The sequence below is a fragment of the Felis catus genome, chromosome B3, assembly GCF_018350175.1.
Source record: "Felis catus isolate Fca126 chromosome B3, F.catus_Fca126_mat1.0, whole genome shotgun sequence".
Taxonomy (NCBI): domain Eukaryota; kingdom Metazoa; phylum Chordata; class Mammalia; order Carnivora; family Felidae; genus Felis; species Felis catus.
The window spans coordinates 62,002,281-62,023,795 of record NC_058373.1 but is presented as its reverse complement, the minus strand read 5'-3'; the positions used below and the strand labels follow the sequence as shown (position 1 = coordinate 62,023,795).

Sequence of the window (21,515 nt, the reverse complement as noted above, 5' to 3'; positions counted from 1 at the left end):
GATCACTAACTACCAACCAAAGTAAATTCTAATACTGCTTAAACTAATAAAATAAAAAATATGGCTTTTAACATTTAGGAAGTCTTGAGAGCTATACAATTCTAGCAGATACTATTTTTAAAAACTATTGAAGAAGCCAAAGGGGTTATGGACAAGATGTACTTTTGGTATTTGAGCAGTGATTCTCAACCAGGATTAAAAATACATGTGCCTGGAACCACCCCAGAAATTCAGACTCTGTAGGTCTGGGCTAGGGCCCGGAGTGGTTTTTTTGTTTGTTTGTTTGTTTGTTTGTTTTAAAGCTCCAAAGATGAGTGCAATAGATAACCTATATCTGCAGCTGAGAACCACCACTACAAAAAGAAGGCAGAACATGGTCCCTTAGAATCTTGCTATTGCAGCATGGTCCTCAGAGAAGCAGCACTTGGAAACACCAGCAGTTTGTTAAAAATGCAGAATTGAGGGGGGTGCCTGGGTGGCTCAGTCAGTTAAGTGTCCACTCTTCTGATCAGGTCATGATCTTGCAGTTTGTGGGATCAAGTCCTGTGTCTGGCTCTGTGCACAGAGTGCACAGCCTGCTTGGGATTCTCTCTTTCTTATCTCTCTGTACCTCGCCCCGCCAATAAATACATAAACATTAAAAAACAAACAAAAAATGCAGAATTGAGGGGGGTGCCTGGGTGGTTCAGTCAGTTAAGCACCCAACCTCTTAATTTCAGCTCAGGTCATGATCTCATGGTTTGTGAGTTTGAGTCCTGCATCCAGTTCTGTGCTGACTGCACAGAGCCTGGTTAGGATTCTCTTTCCCTCCGTCTCCCCCACCTCTCTCAAAAATAAATAAACTTTTAAAAAAGTGCAGAATTGAGAGATCATCCTATAACTAATGAATCAGAATTTGTATTTTAACATGTATTACCTGGGGAGCCTGGGTGACTCAGGTGGTTAAGCGTCCGCCCTTGGCCTAAGCCATGATCTTGCGGTTTGGGAGTTTGAGCCCCACATCAGGCTCTGTGCTGACAGCTCAGAGCCTGGAGCCTGCTTTGGATTCTGTGTCTCCCTCTCTCTGCCCTTCCCCTGCTCACACTCTCTGTCTCTCTCTCTCAAAAATAAACATTAAAAAAATTTTTTAAATATGTTATTTGTAAGTACATTTAAGTTTGAGAAACACTGTTGTGGATCATATCCTATACTATCTTAAAAACCCTGGAACTGTTTTTTTCCAAGCAAAATCTTGTATGAAAACCTCCTAATATAAAATAGATAAAATGCATTATTATTCTGGTTGATGAAGAAGGGGGAGTCTAGGGCCCCACCTGCTTCATCTCTACCTAGGAATTCTGTCCTCTACCCGACCCCACCAATTTGAAAACCACTCTTAGAATACACATCGAGAAGACAAGTCAGTTCTGGATCATATCTATAAAGCCACATTTAAAACAGTGGCTACAGGGGCACCTGGGTGGCTCAGTCGGTTGAGTGTCCAACTTCGGCTCAGGTCATGATCTCATGGTCCATGAGTTTGAGCCCCGCGTCGGGCTCTGTGCTGACAGCTTAGAGCCTGGAGCCTGCTTCAGATTCAGATCTCCCTTTCTCTCTGCCCCTCCCCCCCCCCTCATGCTCTGTCTCTCTCTCTCTGTCAAAAATAAATAAACATTAAAAATTTTTTTTTTAAATAAGAAAATAAAACAGTAGCTGCGGAGGTATCGGCATAACTCAAAATAGCTTCAGCAAGTACCTCTCCTTTAAAGTATACTAAATAAAAGCAAACTTTCACACACCCAAAGATGTATCACAAAGGGACTAGGTTCATCCTGAAGCAGCAGTGGTAATGATGATGGCTAGCACTTAACGAACGTTTACTAAGTGACAATCACTATGCTATACATTTTACCTGGTTTTGCGTATCTAATCCTCACTACAGTAGCCTTTAAGGTAGGTGTTGTTATCGTCCCTCCCATTTTACAGATGTTAAGTCTCTAAAGTTACACAGGCAGTGGGTAATGGAACTCAAGTTAATTGGTGCCAGAGCCTCTGGCTTAACCCCTGTACTACTGCTCACATGCAACAGTAGGGGGGAAAAAGGTGGTGGTGGTGTGTGAGGGAGAAGCCATGTAAGGTTCTTTTTTTTTTTTTTTTAAAGTTTTTATTTTTTTTGAGGGAGAGCCTCTCAGCAGAGAGCCTGATGCAGGGCTTAATCCCAGGAAACGTGTGATCATGACTTGAGCTGAAACAAAAAGTCGGATGCTTAACCGAGCCACCCAGGTGCCTCTATATGGTTCTCAAACATGTTGTCCATAACCTCCATCCATTATCATCATAAAGAAAGGATAACTGGGCATTTGAAAAACTAAAGGCAAATGTTTATATATCCCTAACATGAATCTTCCATTCTGAGTCTTTTCTATTTCAAAGTTGCCTCTGCTGTTCATTTAAACCCAATTTCACTTTCCCAAAACAATTTGGGGGAAAGACTTGGTATGATTCACAAACCTGCAGACCTGGCCTAACTTTATTTTTCTGAACACGCCCCTTTCCATCTTTGGGGCCTAGCACCAGCAAAAAGTAAGGCTCATCTCAATGTCTATTACAACCTCTCTACTGTCCAAGCAAATTGCAAAATGAGTGAAATATGGCAGCCATCCTTCCCTCATCTAATACAAAGAGTCTTTTGGAGCAAGACCTGATCACAAGGGACACATAGGCCCACCATAATCTGCTTTCATAATACTTGTGTTATTCCCTTTTCTCCTACACCATATGATCCAATCACACTGAGCTAGTCCCCACAAATGTCTTGTGCCTTCCCATCTCTGTGCCTTTGTACACCTGGCTTCCTTAGTCTGGAATGTCCTTCTCCCTGATGGTTGCAATTCTATTTAAGTTCAGTTTGGATGTCACTATCTATGTGAACCCTTCTTCAAGTGACCCAGTTAGAAATAAATGTATCCCTTTTGCTATCTTCAGCTCTGTTTATGCTTCATTTTGGCCACTGGTATCAGGGTACACTTGATAGTTGTGTGTGTGTGTTGTATGTAGTATATATCCTCCACTAGATACACTCCTCGAAATCAAAGATCACATTTAACTTACATTCACATCTGCCTAGCACGATGCCTTGCTCATAGTCAGCATGGAAAAGAAATGAATGAATGAAGCAGAATAAACATAGTGTGGTTGTAAGCTGACACATTTCCTTCCATCATTCCTAAAATGTAATCAGAATGCTTGATCCCAATTTGCTTTTCATTCCATGGAGCAGCTTTAGAATACCCAGCTTCCCAGTATGTTTAGAATCACAGCTCCCAAAGGTAATTTGGGACTTCTAAGAGAAGCCAGCTCATAAATGATAGAACATCTATCAAGGATGAATCCTCCTCTAGGAGGTACTTGCTGACTGGGCAAGTTACACAACCTAGTGTCTCAAATGTCATCATTAGCTATAGATTATCTGGATTTAATACTGTATTGCACTATTTTAATGTATTGGTGCAGTTCAAGATTTGTCTGGGTTACAATACTTAACAATCACACCACATACAGCACCAGCTGGCTGACCCGTTCCAAATACTTTTGTATTGCATAGAAAATACTGAAGCTTATTTCCTTAAAGTACAGACTCACTTGCTTGATGTAACAGGAATGAACCTCAAATGAGACAACCCAAAGATGATGTAAGTCATCTGTAGTGAGTTAAAAGCTTTTGGCAACTATCAGAATATGGTGGTGGGGGTCGGGGAGTTTCCAAACTAGGGTAAAAATGGTGGTGGCAGGAAAAGTTTTGTTTGACATACAGGTGGATGCCATCATCCTAACTGCAAAGGGGCCATGTCTGTTTCCCCCCAGTACCCTCACCAGCAAAGACCTTACAGGTGATTCAGTAAATATAAAATAAATCCATAGCACAATATTTAATGATCTAAAATATTCTCCCCTATCCAAAGCTTTGACTTTTGCCTGTGGCACACTAAAAACTTCTGGCCCCGGAAATTTAGCAGCCTGCTTTTTTATCCCCTATCCAGAAATGGTATTTGGATACCATGGGAAAGAATAAAACATTTGTGAATATAGAATTCTTCTTGGAATAAGATCTGATATATTCACAAGAAACTTAAAGTCATATTTTTGAGCAAGAGAAAGAGTCTATCAGTCACTTCAAAAAATACTGAGCAAATACTAAGTGCCCAGAACTAGTATTTCTCACAAAATACAAACCTGGTCATACAGAAGTATGTGGATTTTTACTGTCTTTTGGTTCTTCTGAGTCCTAGAAACAGTAAAAAAGATAGCCAAGGCTAAGGCACAGAACAAAAAGCCCAAAGAGGCTGCTGGATGAAAGAGATGCTGATGTGCTCCACAGTTACAAAACAGAGCTTCAATGCCCCCAATGTGAGTTTCCATGTCTTGCTCTACTGAAAGCTTTTCTTTCCCTCTTATATACAAGGTGTAACATGCTATGGTAAAAAGAAAATGCTGGGGGGGGGGGGGGGATTTTTTTTTAATCTAAAACTAACCAAACAAAACCTACAACACATTGAGAATGAAGAAGGAAGGCAAAGGTCAAGGTACTTTTTTTTTTTTTAAAGAAAAGGTCAAGTGTACTCAAGGGAAAAAGCATTTATGCAGATCGGAAGGGCCTTTCTATAATGTGATCCTCAGGGTTCATGTGCCAGGTCACGTTTTTTAAAACTTTTTTTTTTAATGTTTATTTATTTTTGAGACAGAGAGAGACAGAGCATGAATGGCGGAGGGTCAGAGAGAGGGACACACAGAATCTGAAGCAGGCTCCAGGCTCTGAGCTGTCAGCACAGAGCCCGAAGCGGGGCTCGAACTCATGGACCGTGAGATCATGACCTGAGCCGAAGTTGGACGCTTAACCGACTGAGCCACCCAGGCGCCCCTGCCAGGTCACGTTTTAAAGCTGATACATGGCTATGGGGCACCTGGATGACTCAGTTAAGTTTAAGCAACCGACTTCAGCTCAGGTAATGATCTCATGGTTCATGCGTTCGAGCCTGCATTGGGCTCTGCAGTGACGGTGCGGAGCCCACTTGAGATTCTCTCTTTATCCCTCCTCCACTTGCATTCTCTCAAAATAAATAAATAAACTTAAAAAAAAAAAGCTGATATGTGGTTCTAACTAATGTTTACAGTGAAAGCCTTTTTTTTTTTTTAAACGTTTATTGATTTTTGAGAGACAGAACATGAGTGGAGAAGAGAGGGAGACACAGAATTTGAAGCTGGTTCTAGGCTCTGAGCTATCAGCACAGAGCCCGACATGGGGCTGGAACCCACAATCCATGAGACCATGACCTGAGCTGAAGTTGGACATTTACCCAGCTGAACCACACAGGCGCCCCTACAGTGGAAACTTCTATTATGACAATGACTTAAAAACCCATGATACTCTTTGAAAAGGTAAAGAAATATAGACCTAATCCTGCATTGTCCCAAGATCCACAATAGAATCATATATATTTTTCACAATAGGATTATATTTCAATAAATGGTTAGACATATATAAAACATCATGGACATTTTAGTTCTGTGCCCACAAAACAGATTTAGAGGATTAACCTCCCGAAATACAGAATGTGGTTCATTGGAGTAAAATAATATAAAAACAAATAAACAGAAAAAAGGATAATATAGTATTAAGGAAGTCAGATAAGAGTTTCATTTTAGTTTTTCAGTAAAACATGTAAACAGTCGCAACATTTTCTGGCTTCATCATCCTAGAGGCATGTTACCCATACAGCTAAGGAATGTTAGCAGTTATGAAGTTCAGGTTTTGAACTTGGTTTTCCCTAATTCAGAATTCCCCAAACAGAGATGCAACTACATTTAGAAGAGGTTCTCAAGCTGCCATGTCTGCAAAACCTACCCACAATACCCACATCCCCCCAACCACTCCCAAAGCCCTGCTGCATCACAGAGAGATAGGAAGTGACTCTATTGGGTAGGGTTTATAGCACTCATCCTTAACAAAACTCACTATCATACTCTGAATCACTTATTTTAGTAATATTTATGAATACCTATAAGTGTATAATATACAGCATGAGGAACTACAATATAGGACTGTACCACATTTAAATCATCTTCATCTACTAGAGCTAGCTTATTTTTTGGTAGCTTACCCCACTTACCCTTGGCACTTTCCTAAAAGCAACTTTTAGGACTCTATAACATACTGGCATAACCTTGGGGAAAAAAGATCATCATTTTCCCTAAAAAATCTTTAGCATATTACTTTTTCTATAATTCACGGCAGTACAGTATCACCACACCTCATCTATGTTTCCCTGACTCTTCAGGACAAGGCAAGTGCACTTTATCTAAAAGAGCCCCAAAAAAGTAAAGTTACTCATCTTATTTTGGCTATTGGCATCATTTTGAACAGAACATTAAAGATACAGGTAGTCCTTTTATTTTGGATTACTGCTGTTAGGACCCTTAACATAAGTTAAGATCTGCATCAAACAACTGCTTAATTACTTCTGTTATACTGACTTACACCCACCAACATTTTTCCATCATATAGAAATAGGTGACCTATTCCATAGGACAAACCAGAAAGTTCAACCGGTTGACAGCAATGAAGGGGCTGAACACTGTATTAAATGCCAGACTTAGTGATTCAAGTTACCTCGAATATCATTTGTTAGGTCTCTTGCTAACAGATGTTGCCAGATTATTAAAAAGACCACAAAAATACTACGACAAAATTCAGCAAGCCAGGTCTGGCTTCCAAAGAACCTAAAACTTCTTCCCTATGCTACCTTTCATTCCATCTGTGCTGATATATTCCCTAGTCCCTTATTCCTAGATAGGGATTATCATGGTCCAATACTCCCTGGGGTAGCAGGGTTAGAATATGCAGCCTTAGCAATGTAAAGCCCATGGAAAAACATGAGAAAATTTATACACTACTTACATCCAGGTGCTTTAGCCTCCTGGCCAGTGGCTATCCAACTTTCTGGCTCTAAACACTAATCCTGGTAGTTTGTGATTATTTGTCCTCACTTTCACTCTCCTGTTTGATCTCCATGACTTCCTCTCTCTTAAGTAATTAGTCTCCACTGAGACAAAAAAGCAGAGAGAATGTCAACCTGGAAGCCTAAAGAAACAGAAGCCGCCATATACAGTAAGACAAGCTGTATCTTTCACCATAACCCTACAGTTGTCAACTTTGGTTGCATATCAGAATCACCTCATAAGCTTTCAAATATCCTGATGCCTAGGCCTCATTCCAAACTTATTAAATAAGACTCTCTGAGGATGGGACAAGGCATCACTATTTGTTAAAGCTCCTCCAAGAGAATGAAGTATGTATCCAAGTTGAGATCACTACATTAACTCAGATTGAATTGCTGTTCTCTGGCTTTTTACTTAGAAAACTAATCCTAAATCTTGTTTTCCATATAGAATTTCAGAGGACTTTTTTTTTTTTAATGTTTATTCATTTTTCAGAAAGAAAGAGAGAGACAGAGCGCGCACACCATCAAGGGAGGAGCAGAAAGAGAGAGGGAGACACAAAATCTAAAGTAGGCTCCAGGCTCCAAGCTGTCAGCACAGAGCCCAATGCGGGGCTCAAACTCGGAAAAGGCAAGATCATGACCTGAGCTGAAGTCAGAGGCTTAACTGACTGAGCCACCCAGGCTCCCCATCAGAGGACTTTTTAAGTAATTCCTAGGCTCTGATCTACTTTAACATTAGGAAATTTGTTCCCCAATAAAGGAAGGAGTAGGGGGTGTTCTATTTCACTTGTGTAGGGAAGGAGGTAAAAGTCCTTTGTATATTCTCACATCTGCCAGGAGCTGCTTCTTCTCCCTTTATAGACACTAAAATCACAAAGACAAATTCTAGGTTCCTATTAGGCAGGACTGACATGAGTCATAGATATGTGATTCCTGCAAGTGAAATGTCAAGGTGTCCTAGGTCCCCAAGGTTCCTTCTCCTACCTCCAGCAGGTCTATCATCCTGGTCATCTGGGAGTAGATAAGGACCCTATGTCCTTGAGACTTGAGCCGAGTCAGGAGGACATCAAGGGCATACAGCTTTCCACTGTCAGTGATGAGGCTCTCCTTGCCTGGGGAGAAGAAAAGGGAGGGAGGAGGGGGGAAACTGTATTTAATTGAGGCAGCAAAATCACTCACTGCAAAGCTGTATGCAGCCAAAATTACAACCAGGATGCTTATCACCATGAGAGCAGAAAAGTACTCTAGAGAACAATCCAAAGCACTGTTAAATCATGATCCAGTAGTGCTCTGGGAAGCAGTATCCTGAAAGAGGGAGGTGTAGGTTCCCTTGCAATTGACAGACAACTGCTCCTAAGGCATTCAAAAGCTTCCCTGCTCCATGGGGATAGCAGGTACACAGGGACATCCAAGAGGCCCACGTCATACATGCTGTAAGTGACCTGTTTCTCCTTGTTCATCCTATCTCTAGATGTCTGTTTCTGCTAGTTCTACAGCTATATGGTTTACACCCCCTAAAAGCATGAGAATGTACAGAAACAAGGGCTACTCTTGCCTATCCCCAGAGACACTTAAATATTGAGAAATGCAAATAAACATATCCACTTCTGTCCCTTTGTTTAAATCCAAACTCCTTCTCCTCGATGATTTCAAATAGGTTGGTTGGTAAATGTCATTATCCTAAACTGTAATTTAATAAAGACTGGGTTTCTGTGAAATAGAAACTGCTTTTATTCACTAACTTGCACTTTCTCTCTCCTCTTCCCATTAAAAAAAAAAAAAAAAAAAAAAAAGTATTTTAGCCAGAGATCTTTACAGAACACTTAACTCCCAAATATTCATCTTATCCATTCAGTATCATTCAACTCCCATCACATTTCAGGAAGTAGAATTTCCTGTTTGCAGACTGGTCCATAAACATGCCCCGAACAATCACTGCTAGTAAGAGGGGAAGAAATGAGGCTTAAGAGGCTGGGAGAGTTAAGAGTACATGTGGAAGTGGCTCTGGGATGCAACAAGAGAGAGACCAAGGATAGACATATTACATAGACAACTAAGCAACAGAAGTAAAAAAGGAAACTATTAAAAAAACATGCTGTCTACCCCTAGTTTCTGGGTTTGAATCCATGGTTTTTTCCTCTCAGAACTGCAGAGGCTGACTGTTGAGAGCAATCCAAGAGTTCTGAATGGAGATTTCTCTGTTCTCGCCACTATTCGCCAAGTGCACAATTATTGTATAAACCTAACAAGAGCGGATGTGCTGACAGCACCATAACAAATCATCAGCCACTCTGTTTTTGCTACAAAGCCACAGGCCCTGGATGTTTACTCCTCAGCACTGCAGCTTGCCTTTTCCCACCTTCGGAATGCTGCCAGGCCACATCTCTCTCTCCACCGCCCCCGCCCCCCCTCCCCCCCAAGCTATGGCACACACCTTTGTTCAGCCTCTTTGTTTGGTCCTGTTTAGATTATTGAAATGCTCTTCTTTTTGTTGGTCTCCTTACCAACACAATCAAATGACTGCAGCTGGGACAGAGCCGAATGCTAAGCCCTCTCCCTGGCACCAGACAAGGAGGCCTGTACAAATTCCAAATCTGACCAAGCGGTAACGCTTTCCTAACAACCTCAAGGTTTTCTTGTCACGATCACCTTACCTTTCTCATTTAATTGGATTTCATGGGATCCCTCAATTTTGATAGCTCCTAAACATTCCCCACAGAGCTACCAATCAGCTTTAGACAATAGTTTCTTTCTTTTTTTTTTTCTTTTTTCATTAAAAGCACAGGAAGGTGAAAAAAAAAGTCCATATATTTTTCAGTCATTGAGTAGAGTGGGCAAGCTAAGCTCATCAGATTTCTGCAGCCTGCTTATCTTCTCTCTCCATTCACATCCACTCCCTCAACCAAAATATTTAAGCATATATAAATCTCTTGTGACTGCATACTGAGAAGCTTCACCTCAAAATCATGATTCAATGGTTCTCACACATTCCTGCTTCCTACATCTACTTTACTTTGCTAACTAGAGCAAACTGATGCTAAGATTAGGAAGGCTCAGAGATGAAGATGTATACAGACTCTGAAGGACAGAACTCTGATGCACCCAAAAGAATTAAGAGTGGCACCTGTTGTTAGCTATTACTGTGTACGTGGGGACTGAAAATAGATGGGTTGGATTTCTTTGGACCACTCTGAAAGAAAAGGCCTAAGAAGAAAGACACTGTAGCAATAGTCTTAAAATACTTAAGCAATGAACAATATTTCTCCTTCTCTGTTAAGCATCCTAGACAGAGAAGTCAGCCCCCAGTACTTGTCCTTAGAAGATAAGCAGAAAAAATGGGTTTCTTTCCGTGCAAACATTGGTACCTTCTGGGCCTGGCATCCATTACCCAATTTTTTAGAAGCTACCAAAGCTGCACTAGACAACAGCACCACCTGTTACTAAGTAGGGCACAGAGCCAAGAAGAGCACGATTCCCTAGAAATTAGGCTGACTGTGCCAAGGCAAACCTCTCTTAAAACAGGATCTCAAAACATGTTGAACAGACCTATCCTACCTTCCTGCAATATTTTCTACAATCTTGCAGTACAGTCTTATAGTATTCACTTAGACACAAGTTCTTACTGACCACAGCTGTGTAAGTGCCTACTTAGAAAATGAATATATCCCATGGCAGTAAAATTAGGGTAACAGATGAAATAATATCTCCTTTTTCCAAGAGAGAATTTTTAAAGGACTGTGCATCTTTCTCCAGGTGAAACAGGGAGCTGCATTCAAGGTGTGAAAGAAATCCAGGAGATTTTGGTCTCTCGGGGACTATAATGGAACCAACCCTTCCTAAGGAAACAGAAAATGTAAAAGTATAGAGAAAAAAGAGATAAAATACAGGTTTCAGTGACCCTGCACCCCCACCCCTCACTGCCCTGCCCCAGCCAGTCTACAGAGCACAATGGGGTCAGTGAGGAGCTGGTTGGTTCTCACAGTAAACAGCCAGTGAGGCTGGCGCTTTTTATCGATGCGAAAAGAACTCAGACACTTCCTGCAATTTAAACAAGGTCCATTTTTCTTTCAAAGAACAGGAAAAGCCACAAGAGATTCCCACAGCGCCAGCAATAAGCCTTCTACTCCTGTACTGGGAACTTAGGAGCCACAGTGAAGGAAGGAGAAAGAAGAAACAAGGTGTTGTCTTGCTTCTTTCAACACCTGTGCTCATCTTCTGCCTGGGATTCTATGGTTTCCAGACCCGGTAGATTTTATTCCTCTATTCCCACTACAAACCAGGCCTGTTTTACAATTGGGCTTTCCCTTTGTTTTCCTACAGTACACCTTCACCCAATGCTTTCAGGTGTTCTAAGACTGCTACGAGGACACATACAATGCTGCTCTCATAAACTCAAAATGGCATCTTCTAGTTCAAAGCACCCCCACAGCTCCTACCAGGCTGACCCTAAGTCCTTTGACACTTGGAAGATTCTTTTTGAATGCTTAGCTCTAGTTCACTTCCATCATATCCAGTAAGAAGAATACATTCAAAATATCAGAGAATCTGGACAACCAAAACTAACACGGTAGCTCTCAACTACCATTCCAGTTTGCCAGCAGGTGTAAGCAAAGAACATAAGCCTATGAACTCTGTGTTCAGTTTCCTTAACAGTAGTCTCACTAAAGCAAAGATGAAAACCTAGTTTCCTTTCAACCCTCGACCTTGACTCTAGGAGGTCTGGGAATCCGCTAGCATTTTGGCACAAAACACACTGTTTTTCTTCTGGTTATCATTCAGATCTCTAGTGCTCCGTGCAGGACACTGTTTATGCTACTTCAACGAGGCTTTCTGTGAGTGACGACATTCTCATTCACTCTACTGGCAATAGCACAAGACAACTGTACTCACTCAACCTGGAACCTTTCCTACCAAGTTTATTTCTATCCCCCTCCCCCCTTTAAAGGGTGGCATTCCTATCTCAGTTGTAAGCTTGTCAAAGGAGAGTACGTAAGCACAAATCGAAAAAACATTTCTCTCTTCAGTCATAAATTACTTAAGTATTTTTATCTATAAAGTTACTAAAGGCAAAACAGGAAACAAGCCCAAAACTTTGAATTTCAAATATCTGAAACTACCACATGGAGTATGTCTCTGGTTCCCCCACTTGCCAGAACTGGGAATACATTCCAAGAGAACAGAGAACTTACCTGGAATCCTGATGAAAGACCAGCCATTCTGAGGCCTGATGCTCCACAGTCCTCCAGCTGGCTCTGGGAAGAACTGGGATCGTCGATTTAGCCAATCTGTTGCCAGCTCAGGGGCCCCATTTAACAAACACTGCTTGGCTGCCAGACTCCCTCCTTCCTTCAGCACTCGCCGCTCATATTCTGCACTTCGGTCATTGCAGTAAGAATCCAATGGCACTGCGGTAACCTACAGTGAAAGATCCACATGAGATAGCTTTGACATTTCCTACACTTCAACTCTGAAATCAGACAAATGTGGATAATTTTTAGGCTAGTGGTTTGAACTTCTTTGTTCTGACAAATAAGCTGCCGTTAATAATGACCTAGTGAGCTGGTCCACGTAAAAGGTTAACCTCTTCAACATGAACCTGCAGCAAACTAAAGATCCAAAGAGTGCTGGAGTTTGCAGAAAAACTGGGATACCAAGTCAGGAATAATTCTATCACAGGTGTATATATAGATCTGATTACTCTGCCACCTCCCCTCATTGCTGGATAGTGTTTTCAGTGAAGTTCTATTAGCCATCCACAAAATGGTGAGATCAGAAAGGGAGCTGGAGCTCCGCAGTCATTACTAAAGAACTAAAGAGTTATGGGCCCAGTGCATATGAAGTTATCTTTCATGCTTTTGTGGCAAAGCTCCTGTATTTATCAATACTTCTTTCTCTCTTCCCTGACCAGGTTGTTAATTGACAAATCTAATGGAAGATAAAAGAACCTTTCTTTTAGGCCATAAGCTGGGACACGGTAGAGGCAGGTGGAGAAAGCAACTGCCAAAGAGTAGTGGATTCATTTCTTGGCTAGGACAGAGGCTAGGCACAAAATCTTATCACACCACAAGGTGCAACCACACTGAAATGCTGCCCCCCAATGGAATAGAAGGCTCCTGTTAATTTAGAAACAAGCTTTTTAATAATCCTTTAGCGATCTGGGTCTATTCCCACTGCTAATAAGCATCTGTGTATTCAGATAGCTGTGAAATCATCCGATTAGGAGCCCAAGTTACCGTCTGTTAAAATTTGGAGGCTCTGATTATCTGCGAGTTCAGGTTGAAAATAATGCTAAAGCCCCATTAAATGCAGTAAATTGCTCAGAAAAACCCTGGAACTAGACCAAAAGATGAGGGAAAACTGGGTATAAGAAGCAAGGGCAGAGGTATAGGAGAGACCAGAACATAAAACACTGGTTGTACCTAGGTAGCTACTTTCATTGTTGCTATTATTTCCAAGAAGTTAGACATTTAGGAAAATATATCTTACTATTAACTTTTCTATTTTCACGCCCATCAATCTTTAGGGCCATGGAATGGTTGTCAAGTTTTTGTATGCCTAAGAACCTTCTTGGGAGTTTATCTAAAGCGCAGATATTAATCCAGAAGACCTAAGGAAAAGCCAAAAGCTCCAGGTTTCTAACGAGCACTACAGAACCTCAGGCTAAGCCTTAAGAACTACTGCCAGGGTGCCTGGGTGGCTCAGTCAGTTAAGTGTCCAACTTCGGCTCAGGTCATGATCTCATGGTTCATGGGTTCGAGCCTCATGTCAGGCTCTGTGTTGACAGCTTAGAGCCTAGAGCCTGCTTCAGGTTCTGTGACTCCCTCTCTCTCTGCCCCTCCCCTGCTCATACTCTAGGTCTCTAAAAAAATAAACATCAAAAAAAAATGAAAAAGATATACTGCCTTGGTTTACATTAACAGTCAGCTAGCTGACTATGAGGCTGCAGGTGCCTCTGCTGAAGACTACAGAATACCATAAACAAGAGAAAGCGCATCATTTACTAATAGCCACAAGAGTGCTCTACTCTGGCTTACAGATGAAGCTGAACTGAGTTTGCTAGCAAGCAGTGCCATCTACAGTCCACATATCAAACTACAGGGAAGGTCAGAGCAAGCAGGGCCCCTACTGCTCCAAAACCCAGATAAGCTCACACATAAATCACTTTCACACAAAGTACTAGGAGCAGGTTTTGGTAATCTCATACTACCTTTGCCCACTCAAAAAGGGGTATTTTTGCGTTCAAGTTATTCCTTTTTCCCACCTAAAGCTGAGCACAGGTAAATAAAGACAGAGTAAAACGCAGGTGGATAAAAATTGGATCTCTCCCACGATGGTCTGTCCTGGCTGCAGCTCAGCAGATCCTGGACCAGAGCAGGTATCTACCATCTAGGGTATGAGTCTCAGAACCTCACAATCAGTAGTAGCTGTACTTTCATAACAATGGTACAAGCAGCAGTGGATGAACTACAGAAGTATGACCAATTCTCTATACTATATACACTCTTGGACGAATAGAGCATATTTAGTCTTTTCTTTTTTTTTTTTTAATTTTTTTTCAACATTTATTTATTTTTGGGACAGAAAGAGACAGAGCATGAACGGGGGAGGGGCAGAGAGAGAGGGAGACACAGAATCGGAAACAGGCTCCAGGCCCTGAGCCATCAGCCCAGAGCCTGACGCGGGGCTCGAACTCACGGACCGCGAGATCGTGACCTGGCTGAAGTCGGACGCTTAACCGACTGCGCCACCCAGGCGCCCCATATTTAGTCTTTTCTGATGAGAGACTCATACAGTCCAATTTTATGCTCAAATATAACTGTTCTTATTTTTATCATTATTGTTTACTTTATAGAAAAGCAGGACTTATACTGGAACTATATATAAGACGTCAAGCCCAAATGCTCCAGATGAAAACTCAAAAGCCAGAAACTCAGCATGAAGAAATAGGGGGAGAATAGGACACAGGGAGAATGTTTTTCCTGTCTAGAACTCATTCCTTGGCACTCTTATAGTTTATTATTTTTTAAAATGTTTATTTTTGAGAGAAAGAGAGAATATGAATAAGCAGGTGAGAGTCAGAGAGAGAGGGAGACAGAGTCCTAAGCAGGCTCTGCACTGTGGGTGCAAAGCCCAATGTGGGGCTCGAACCTACGGACCGTGAGATCATCACCTGAGTCGAAGTCAAATGCTTAACTGCCTGAGCTACTCAGGTGACCCAGCACTCTTATAGTTTAAAACCAAAACAACTTTTTCCAGTTATAAACTTTCACCTATTTTCCAATTTCATTTTGCTGATATCCTTCCAAGTCCAGGATTGAAAACTAGGAGGTTTGCGGGGCCCAGTTCTTAGTGAAATATTTTTTAATGTTTTAATAAGCTTCTTTGGCAGGAGCCCTGGATCAAGATATATGCAGAATCACAGAATGTCATGTTGTAAGTACGTAAGCAGTGAACTCATGAGGCACAAAAAGAGGCAAACAAGTCCACTTCTAATTAAATTGTGCTTCCCTAGTCAGCTCTATCCTAGACAGCCTCCACCCATTCTGCTAACCCCAGTGGCCTTCCTGACTGTTCAGAAACAGGGGGAGATGAAGCATGACATACCATTCTTAACTCCCCACAAATAGAAATGCATACTCCCTTTAGTCTCACATGAGCTAACCTCTGTTTCTTGCTTCATTAACTTCCTAAACTATAGGATCTTCAAGGGCTGTCTCCTCAAGCATTTAGCGCGTCCTTCCTGATGACATGTATATTCCTGCTCTAGCTCTAAGAAGCGTGGCCACTCCAAGCGCTTCAGTTTTTTTTGGTTTTTTTTTTTGGTAAGATGGATTTCCAGGGTCTTAGTTTATTAACGTTGCAGAATTATTTCCTTAGCTAATGAGAAAAGAAATCCTATAATTCCTTCCTTAATGGCACAATTCTTCCTGAACCGACCCTAAAGTTTCCACAGCACATGCCAAGGACATTAATTTGTTTAAGCTCAAGGCCAAGGTTAAGACTTCAAAGGAAATCAGTCTGTCCCTACCACAGATGGGTTAAAAATCAATATAAGATAATTAAGGAATCACATGATTATTCACTCTAGGCCTGATCAAGGTAAAAGCTTGTGTATGACTTTATAAAATATTCAGACATACTTAAAACTCTTCTTCCTGTCCTCATAACCATGGTGTTACTTATTCTCATTTCAAGTTCAGCACATACTTTATGAAGAAACTCTACACACAATTATAGATAAAGGCGCTGAGCAAGAAAGGAGGGTGCTGGGGAAGAGCCCTTCAGCCAAATGATAAAAAAAAAGTTTCCTTCTGTTCCCTGCCTGCCACCACACCTTTATGCTATTATGGTCTTCTCTAAGCTACTCATTATTTATTGTTCTTTAGGGAAAAAGCAGCATCTGGCATGACAGTTTAGATTTTGGGCTCCTCAGAAAACAAGTCTCTAGTAGTACAGTTTGGGTATGCGTGTTTGAGTATGTTGGGAGAGTGGAGTTGTTCTTCAGAGTAGTTAGCTATACAGCTCTGAGTGGAACAAATGAGGAATCTTCATGCCTGTAAATGCAATGATGGTCCAAGGCATTTCACTTTTTAATTGGCTCTATAAAACATTGGGGATATGAGAAGTGAAAATGTCTAGAGATCCCTCTCAGAAATCCAGACTTCCTCTTATTAGGTCTCTAAGTATATACATCAGATTGGGAGAGTGAGAAGGCAACGAACTACACAACTATGAAGTCTAAAGACTGCTTTCTATAGAAACACCAGACCTTGGATGTTTTGTAGAAAAAGTGAATTTCCCTACATCAACTTAAGCTTCAAAGACCAAAAATGCTTTGAAGAACTGGATACATATAAAATCTAAATATTTTCTATTTAGATAGCCAATATAAATCAAAGTTAACGGTGGCCTAGGAATCAAGTTCATGTAGTACAGGATCAGTAGGAAGAAGTTAAGGCAGGCAGGAGTCAGTGCGACTCAGTACTACCATCTTGTTTCCACTCATCAACTTTCTTGGGACCCTCCACCAGATTCTGACCTTTGATAACTTAATAAAGGATGCAAGCAGATGTAAATACTGACAGAAAAATTATCACTAAGGAAGATTCAAAAGGCCCCACCTTCTTTAAAGAGAACTGTGAAACCAGTAGGCCTTCTAGGATGAGTGCAGAAAACAAGAGAAAACACAGAAGGGTAAGAAATGTCAGCCTCTTGGTGCACCCCGGTGGCTCAGTCAGTCGAGAGTCGGACTTCGACTCAGGCGAGGATTTCATCATTCGAGAGTCTGAGCCCCACAGCGGGGCTCGCTGCCCGTCCCTTTTTGGAGACCCCTCTCTGCCCCTCCCCCGGACTCGTGCTCTGAGAGAAAGAAAAAGAAAGAAAAAGAAAGAAAGAAAGAAAGAAAGAAAGAAAGAAAGAAAGAAAGAAAGAAAAGAAAAGAAAAGAGAGAGAGAAAGAAAGGAGGAAATAAAGAAAGAATGAATGAATGTCAGCCTCTTAAAGAGTCTTCGTGCTAACTGGAAGATGCCCCAGAGCAAAAGGAAATGAGCCAGGAAGACAGATACTTGTCCTCTGCTCTAACCAGAGTCTAGTGCATCTCTACTATGTCCCTCTCCCTTCATATACTTCTTCTGGTGTTGTAAGAGAGCTTCTGTCTGGCTCTGATCAATAAGGACAAGAAAGGGGCGCCTGGGTGGCTCAGTCGGTTAAGCGGCTGACTTCGGCTCAGGTCATGATCTCGCGGTCCGTGAGTTTGAGCCCTTGCGTCGGGCTCTGTGCTGACAGCTCAGAGCCTGGAGCCTGTTTCAGATTCTGTGTCTCACTTTCTCTGACCCTCCCCTGTTCATGCTCTGTCTCTCCCTGTCTCAAAAATAAATTTAAAAAGTTAAAAAAAATTAAAAAAAAATAATAAGGACAAGAAAGAGCACAAGAGGTAAGCAGAGTAAAACACTGCACTGGGCCAAGAGGAGCCTTTGCAGTGATGCTGTCAGATATCACCAGAGTGCTCAGTTTTGATAAATGGGGTGTTAAGAGGCATCTAACAGTTGCTCAACGCTGAAACCATAACAGACACTGCTCCCAATCTGCAAATAAGACTAGGACTGCTGAATGGTGAACACAGCACAACAGTTACTTTTTAGGGCGAACATACTAGTGAACCAGTCTCAGCAGGGCTGCTAACGAAAGTGAGAGGACACCAGATGAAGAAGTTTCTTGATGCTGGAGTGTTAGGTTTCCTTTTGTTATTTGGAGACTGCACTGAAGCGATAAGGCCAGATCAAATCTCCCTCCCAATGTAGCCCCCTCCCTTGAAAAACCCTCAAAAACCTCAATGCAGGTAACAAACAGCTCCCTCTCCTTATCAAATATTCCACTGTCCTTGACCCTGCTGTTTGGTGATAACCTACGTGACAGATGGCTTGCTCCCATGATAGTTCAGAGCTCCTTCCTGACTAAATGAGAGGAACTACACAGGAGAGACTTGGTCAGGCAAAGAAGCCATTCCTATTTACCATACAATAGTTCTCTAACCAACAAAATTTAAAGGGAGGAGTGTTGCCTTGGCAAAGCCAGGACCATGTATGCTTTCTAAATACTGAGGATTAATGTTTCTCAAGGTCCACACAACTTAAACGCTTGTGTTTAAGAAATGGATCTCTTAAAAGTTGGTTTATTTCTTCAAGTATCATCTATTTTGTTTCTTCCCTCTTGTGGCACTTACTCGTGGACTGGCCACACACAAAAAAGATGGCAGTTCAGTGAGCAGGCAGCAACGAAGTGAGGAGGTAGCTGATCTCCGCTGATGGATGACCTGGTCTGAGTAGCCACTTACTGCTTTGCAGTGGCTGCTGAAAACCAGAGACTACAAAACAAAAATGCAAATTAGTATCATAATGCAAATTATGTTTAATGTAAGCAAAACGGAAAAAAATGTCACATATTAAACATCTGACTTAAAAGACATTCTTCTAGTAAACATTATGAATCCTAATAAACAACCAGTATTTAGAACCAAATGTATAATATAGTCAGAGTCCATGCTAATTTTAAAACATGGCTTTATTAATACACCATAAGCAAGTGGCACTTCTGATTCTACCTTTTCCTGGGAAAGATACACTTATAAAATAGTTAAGAACATAACGTTCATTAGATGACACAATGCATATGGAGGGGGAAGTCTGGTTCATTTGTTACACCATGGATGCAAACTCATGTCTTAAGTTAAACATGATGACCAGGGCGTGTGGGTGGCTCAGGCAGTTAAGTGTCCGACTTCAGGTCAGGTCATGATCTCACAGTTCATGAGTCCCAGCCCCACATCAGGCTCTTCGTTCTCAGCACAGAGTCTACTGCGGATCCTCTGTTTCTCTCTTTCTCTCTGTCCCTCCCCAGCTCATGTTCTCTCAAAAACAGACATTAAAAAAAAAAATTATTAAAAAAAAAACACACGATGACCAACGTTTCTTCCCAAAATTTTAAGGTACATCTGCTTAGCATCATGTGTGTATACTAACAATGCAGTGTACAGCTGACCCTTGAACAACATGGGTTTGAACTGTGTGGGTCCACTTATACATGGATTTTTTTTCAGCAGTAACAGAACAGTACTGTAAATGTATTTTCTCCTTCCTACAATTTTTTTAAGTTTATTTTGAGAGAGAGAGAGAGAGAGAGAGAGAGAGAGAGAGAGAGAGAGAGAGAGAACACGCAAGCAAGTGGGGGAGGAGCAGAGAGAGAGAATCCCAAGCAGGCTCTGTGCTGTCAGCATGGAGAATGATGAATGATATGGGGATCTATCTCCCGAACCTTGAGATCATGACCTGAGTTGACACTGAGTCGGTTGCTTAACTGACTGGGTCACCCAGGCGACCCTTCCTTATGATTTTAACATTCTTTTCTCTAGCTTACTTTATTTTAACGATACGGTATATAACATATATTACATACAAATTATGTGTTATTGGTAAGGCTTCCTGTCAACAGCAGGCTATCAGTGGTTAAGTTTTGGGGGAGTCCAAAGTTATATGCATATTTTTGACTGCAGGGGATCAGCAACTGTAACCCGTGCTGTTCAAGGGTCAATTATAGTTCCAGCAAGGTGAGCTGTTTTATTTGGTGACACCAATACAAGTGCTCAGGAAAAGGAAATAATTTTTTACTACCTTTACCAGATCATCATTTTAAAAATATAAATTCTTCATATATATTACTATATCAATACACTTTAATCAGACTAAAAGCTCATGTTAAAGTTTCAGTTTACAGCCATTCCTATGAAAGACTTTTTAAAAGTCTGGTACATTCACATAAAAGAATGTGTCAGTGGGATTCAGTGTTCTTTATTGCAGATGCAAATCTTCAGTGCAATGTTAGACATTTTATCTTTGGATCTTCATTCTTGATGACTTCACTTTTTTTCTTTATAGTTTTCTCAGATAAGGTAGGTTGGTAACCTAAATAACCATATAGATGAAGATAATACACATACAAAGTCGTCAAATTTATACACTGTTACAAGGTCAAGAAAACAAACTGCAAGATGAACAGTAACTAGGACCCTCTACAGAAGAATAATAGTTATAATTTCAGTACTAAAAGCTTTCAAAACCAAATCTCTTCAAGGCTTCTTTCCTCAGTTACGTTTGTTCATAATTTTTCTCAAAATAAATGCGCTCTTCAGGATCAGTATGAGGGAAGTCATCTCAAGTTGTCTAGCAGGATATGTGTATCATAATCTGCTTCCATGAACCAATCAGCACTTTCAGAATAATGGTCTGAACAAACTGAAAGGCTTTAACTGTTTTCAGTACAGCTGGGACATCTCCAGTGGTTTCTAACCACAATGTATGGAAGCTTTTACAATACTTTATTATAACAATGGGCCTACACAGTTTTGATGTATTTGATATTTTTCTCTAGATGTTCATGTTTCTGTCATTACCCGGAAAAGAATTTTAACCTTCTGATAGTTTTTCAACAGTATCTGTGTTCTCAGCTTTATGTTGGCTAGCATCTTTTAAGTTCATCCACTTTGTACATATTTATGTCCATTATCTTCTGAATGCCTAGGGTGAGGATCATTACAAAGATTATTAGGTCGAGTATCACCCTGTTCTTCCAATACGAAACACTGGATAGCTAAGAACATGCACTTACAAAAAACAAACCCAATTCCTAATGCATAGACAAAGGTACTGAATTTTGTTTTTTGCAAGCACATTTTTTATTATTGGTGGTAAGCCCTCTTGCCCCTCCTAGGGGGTGAAGAGAAGTGGTTAAGACTCTAGTAATTAGTGTTCACATCGACGAAATACAATAGTAGTTCAGGGTTGCTAGATATGGTGTCTACTGCCACCCAGGTGGCTGAGGTAGCAGCAGTAGCTGACCTTAAGTCTTCTGAATCGTTTACTAACTTCTAAAGAGCAGTAACTAAAGGCACCTGGGTGGCTTCAGTCGGCTAAGCATCTGACTCTTGATTTTGGCACAGGTCATGATCTCACAGTTTATGAGATCGAGCCCTGCGTTGGGCTCTGC

At 41.2% G+C, this 21,515-nt stretch overlaps 1 protein-coding gene across 1 annotated transcript in view; it reads right to left on the bottom strand.

The window, feature by feature from the left end:
- INO80 (INO80 complex ATPase subunit) overlaps positions 1-21,515 on the bottom strand; it is a 137,121-nt gene that overhangs the window by 28,615 nt on the left and 86,991 nt on the right. The window contains 3 exon segments of the mRNA XM_023255482.2: positions 7,962-8,089; positions 12,167-12,392; positions 18,700-18,840. Coding sequence (XP_023111250.2) covers positions 7,962-8,089; positions 12,167-12,392; positions 18,700-18,840 — 495 coding nt within the window.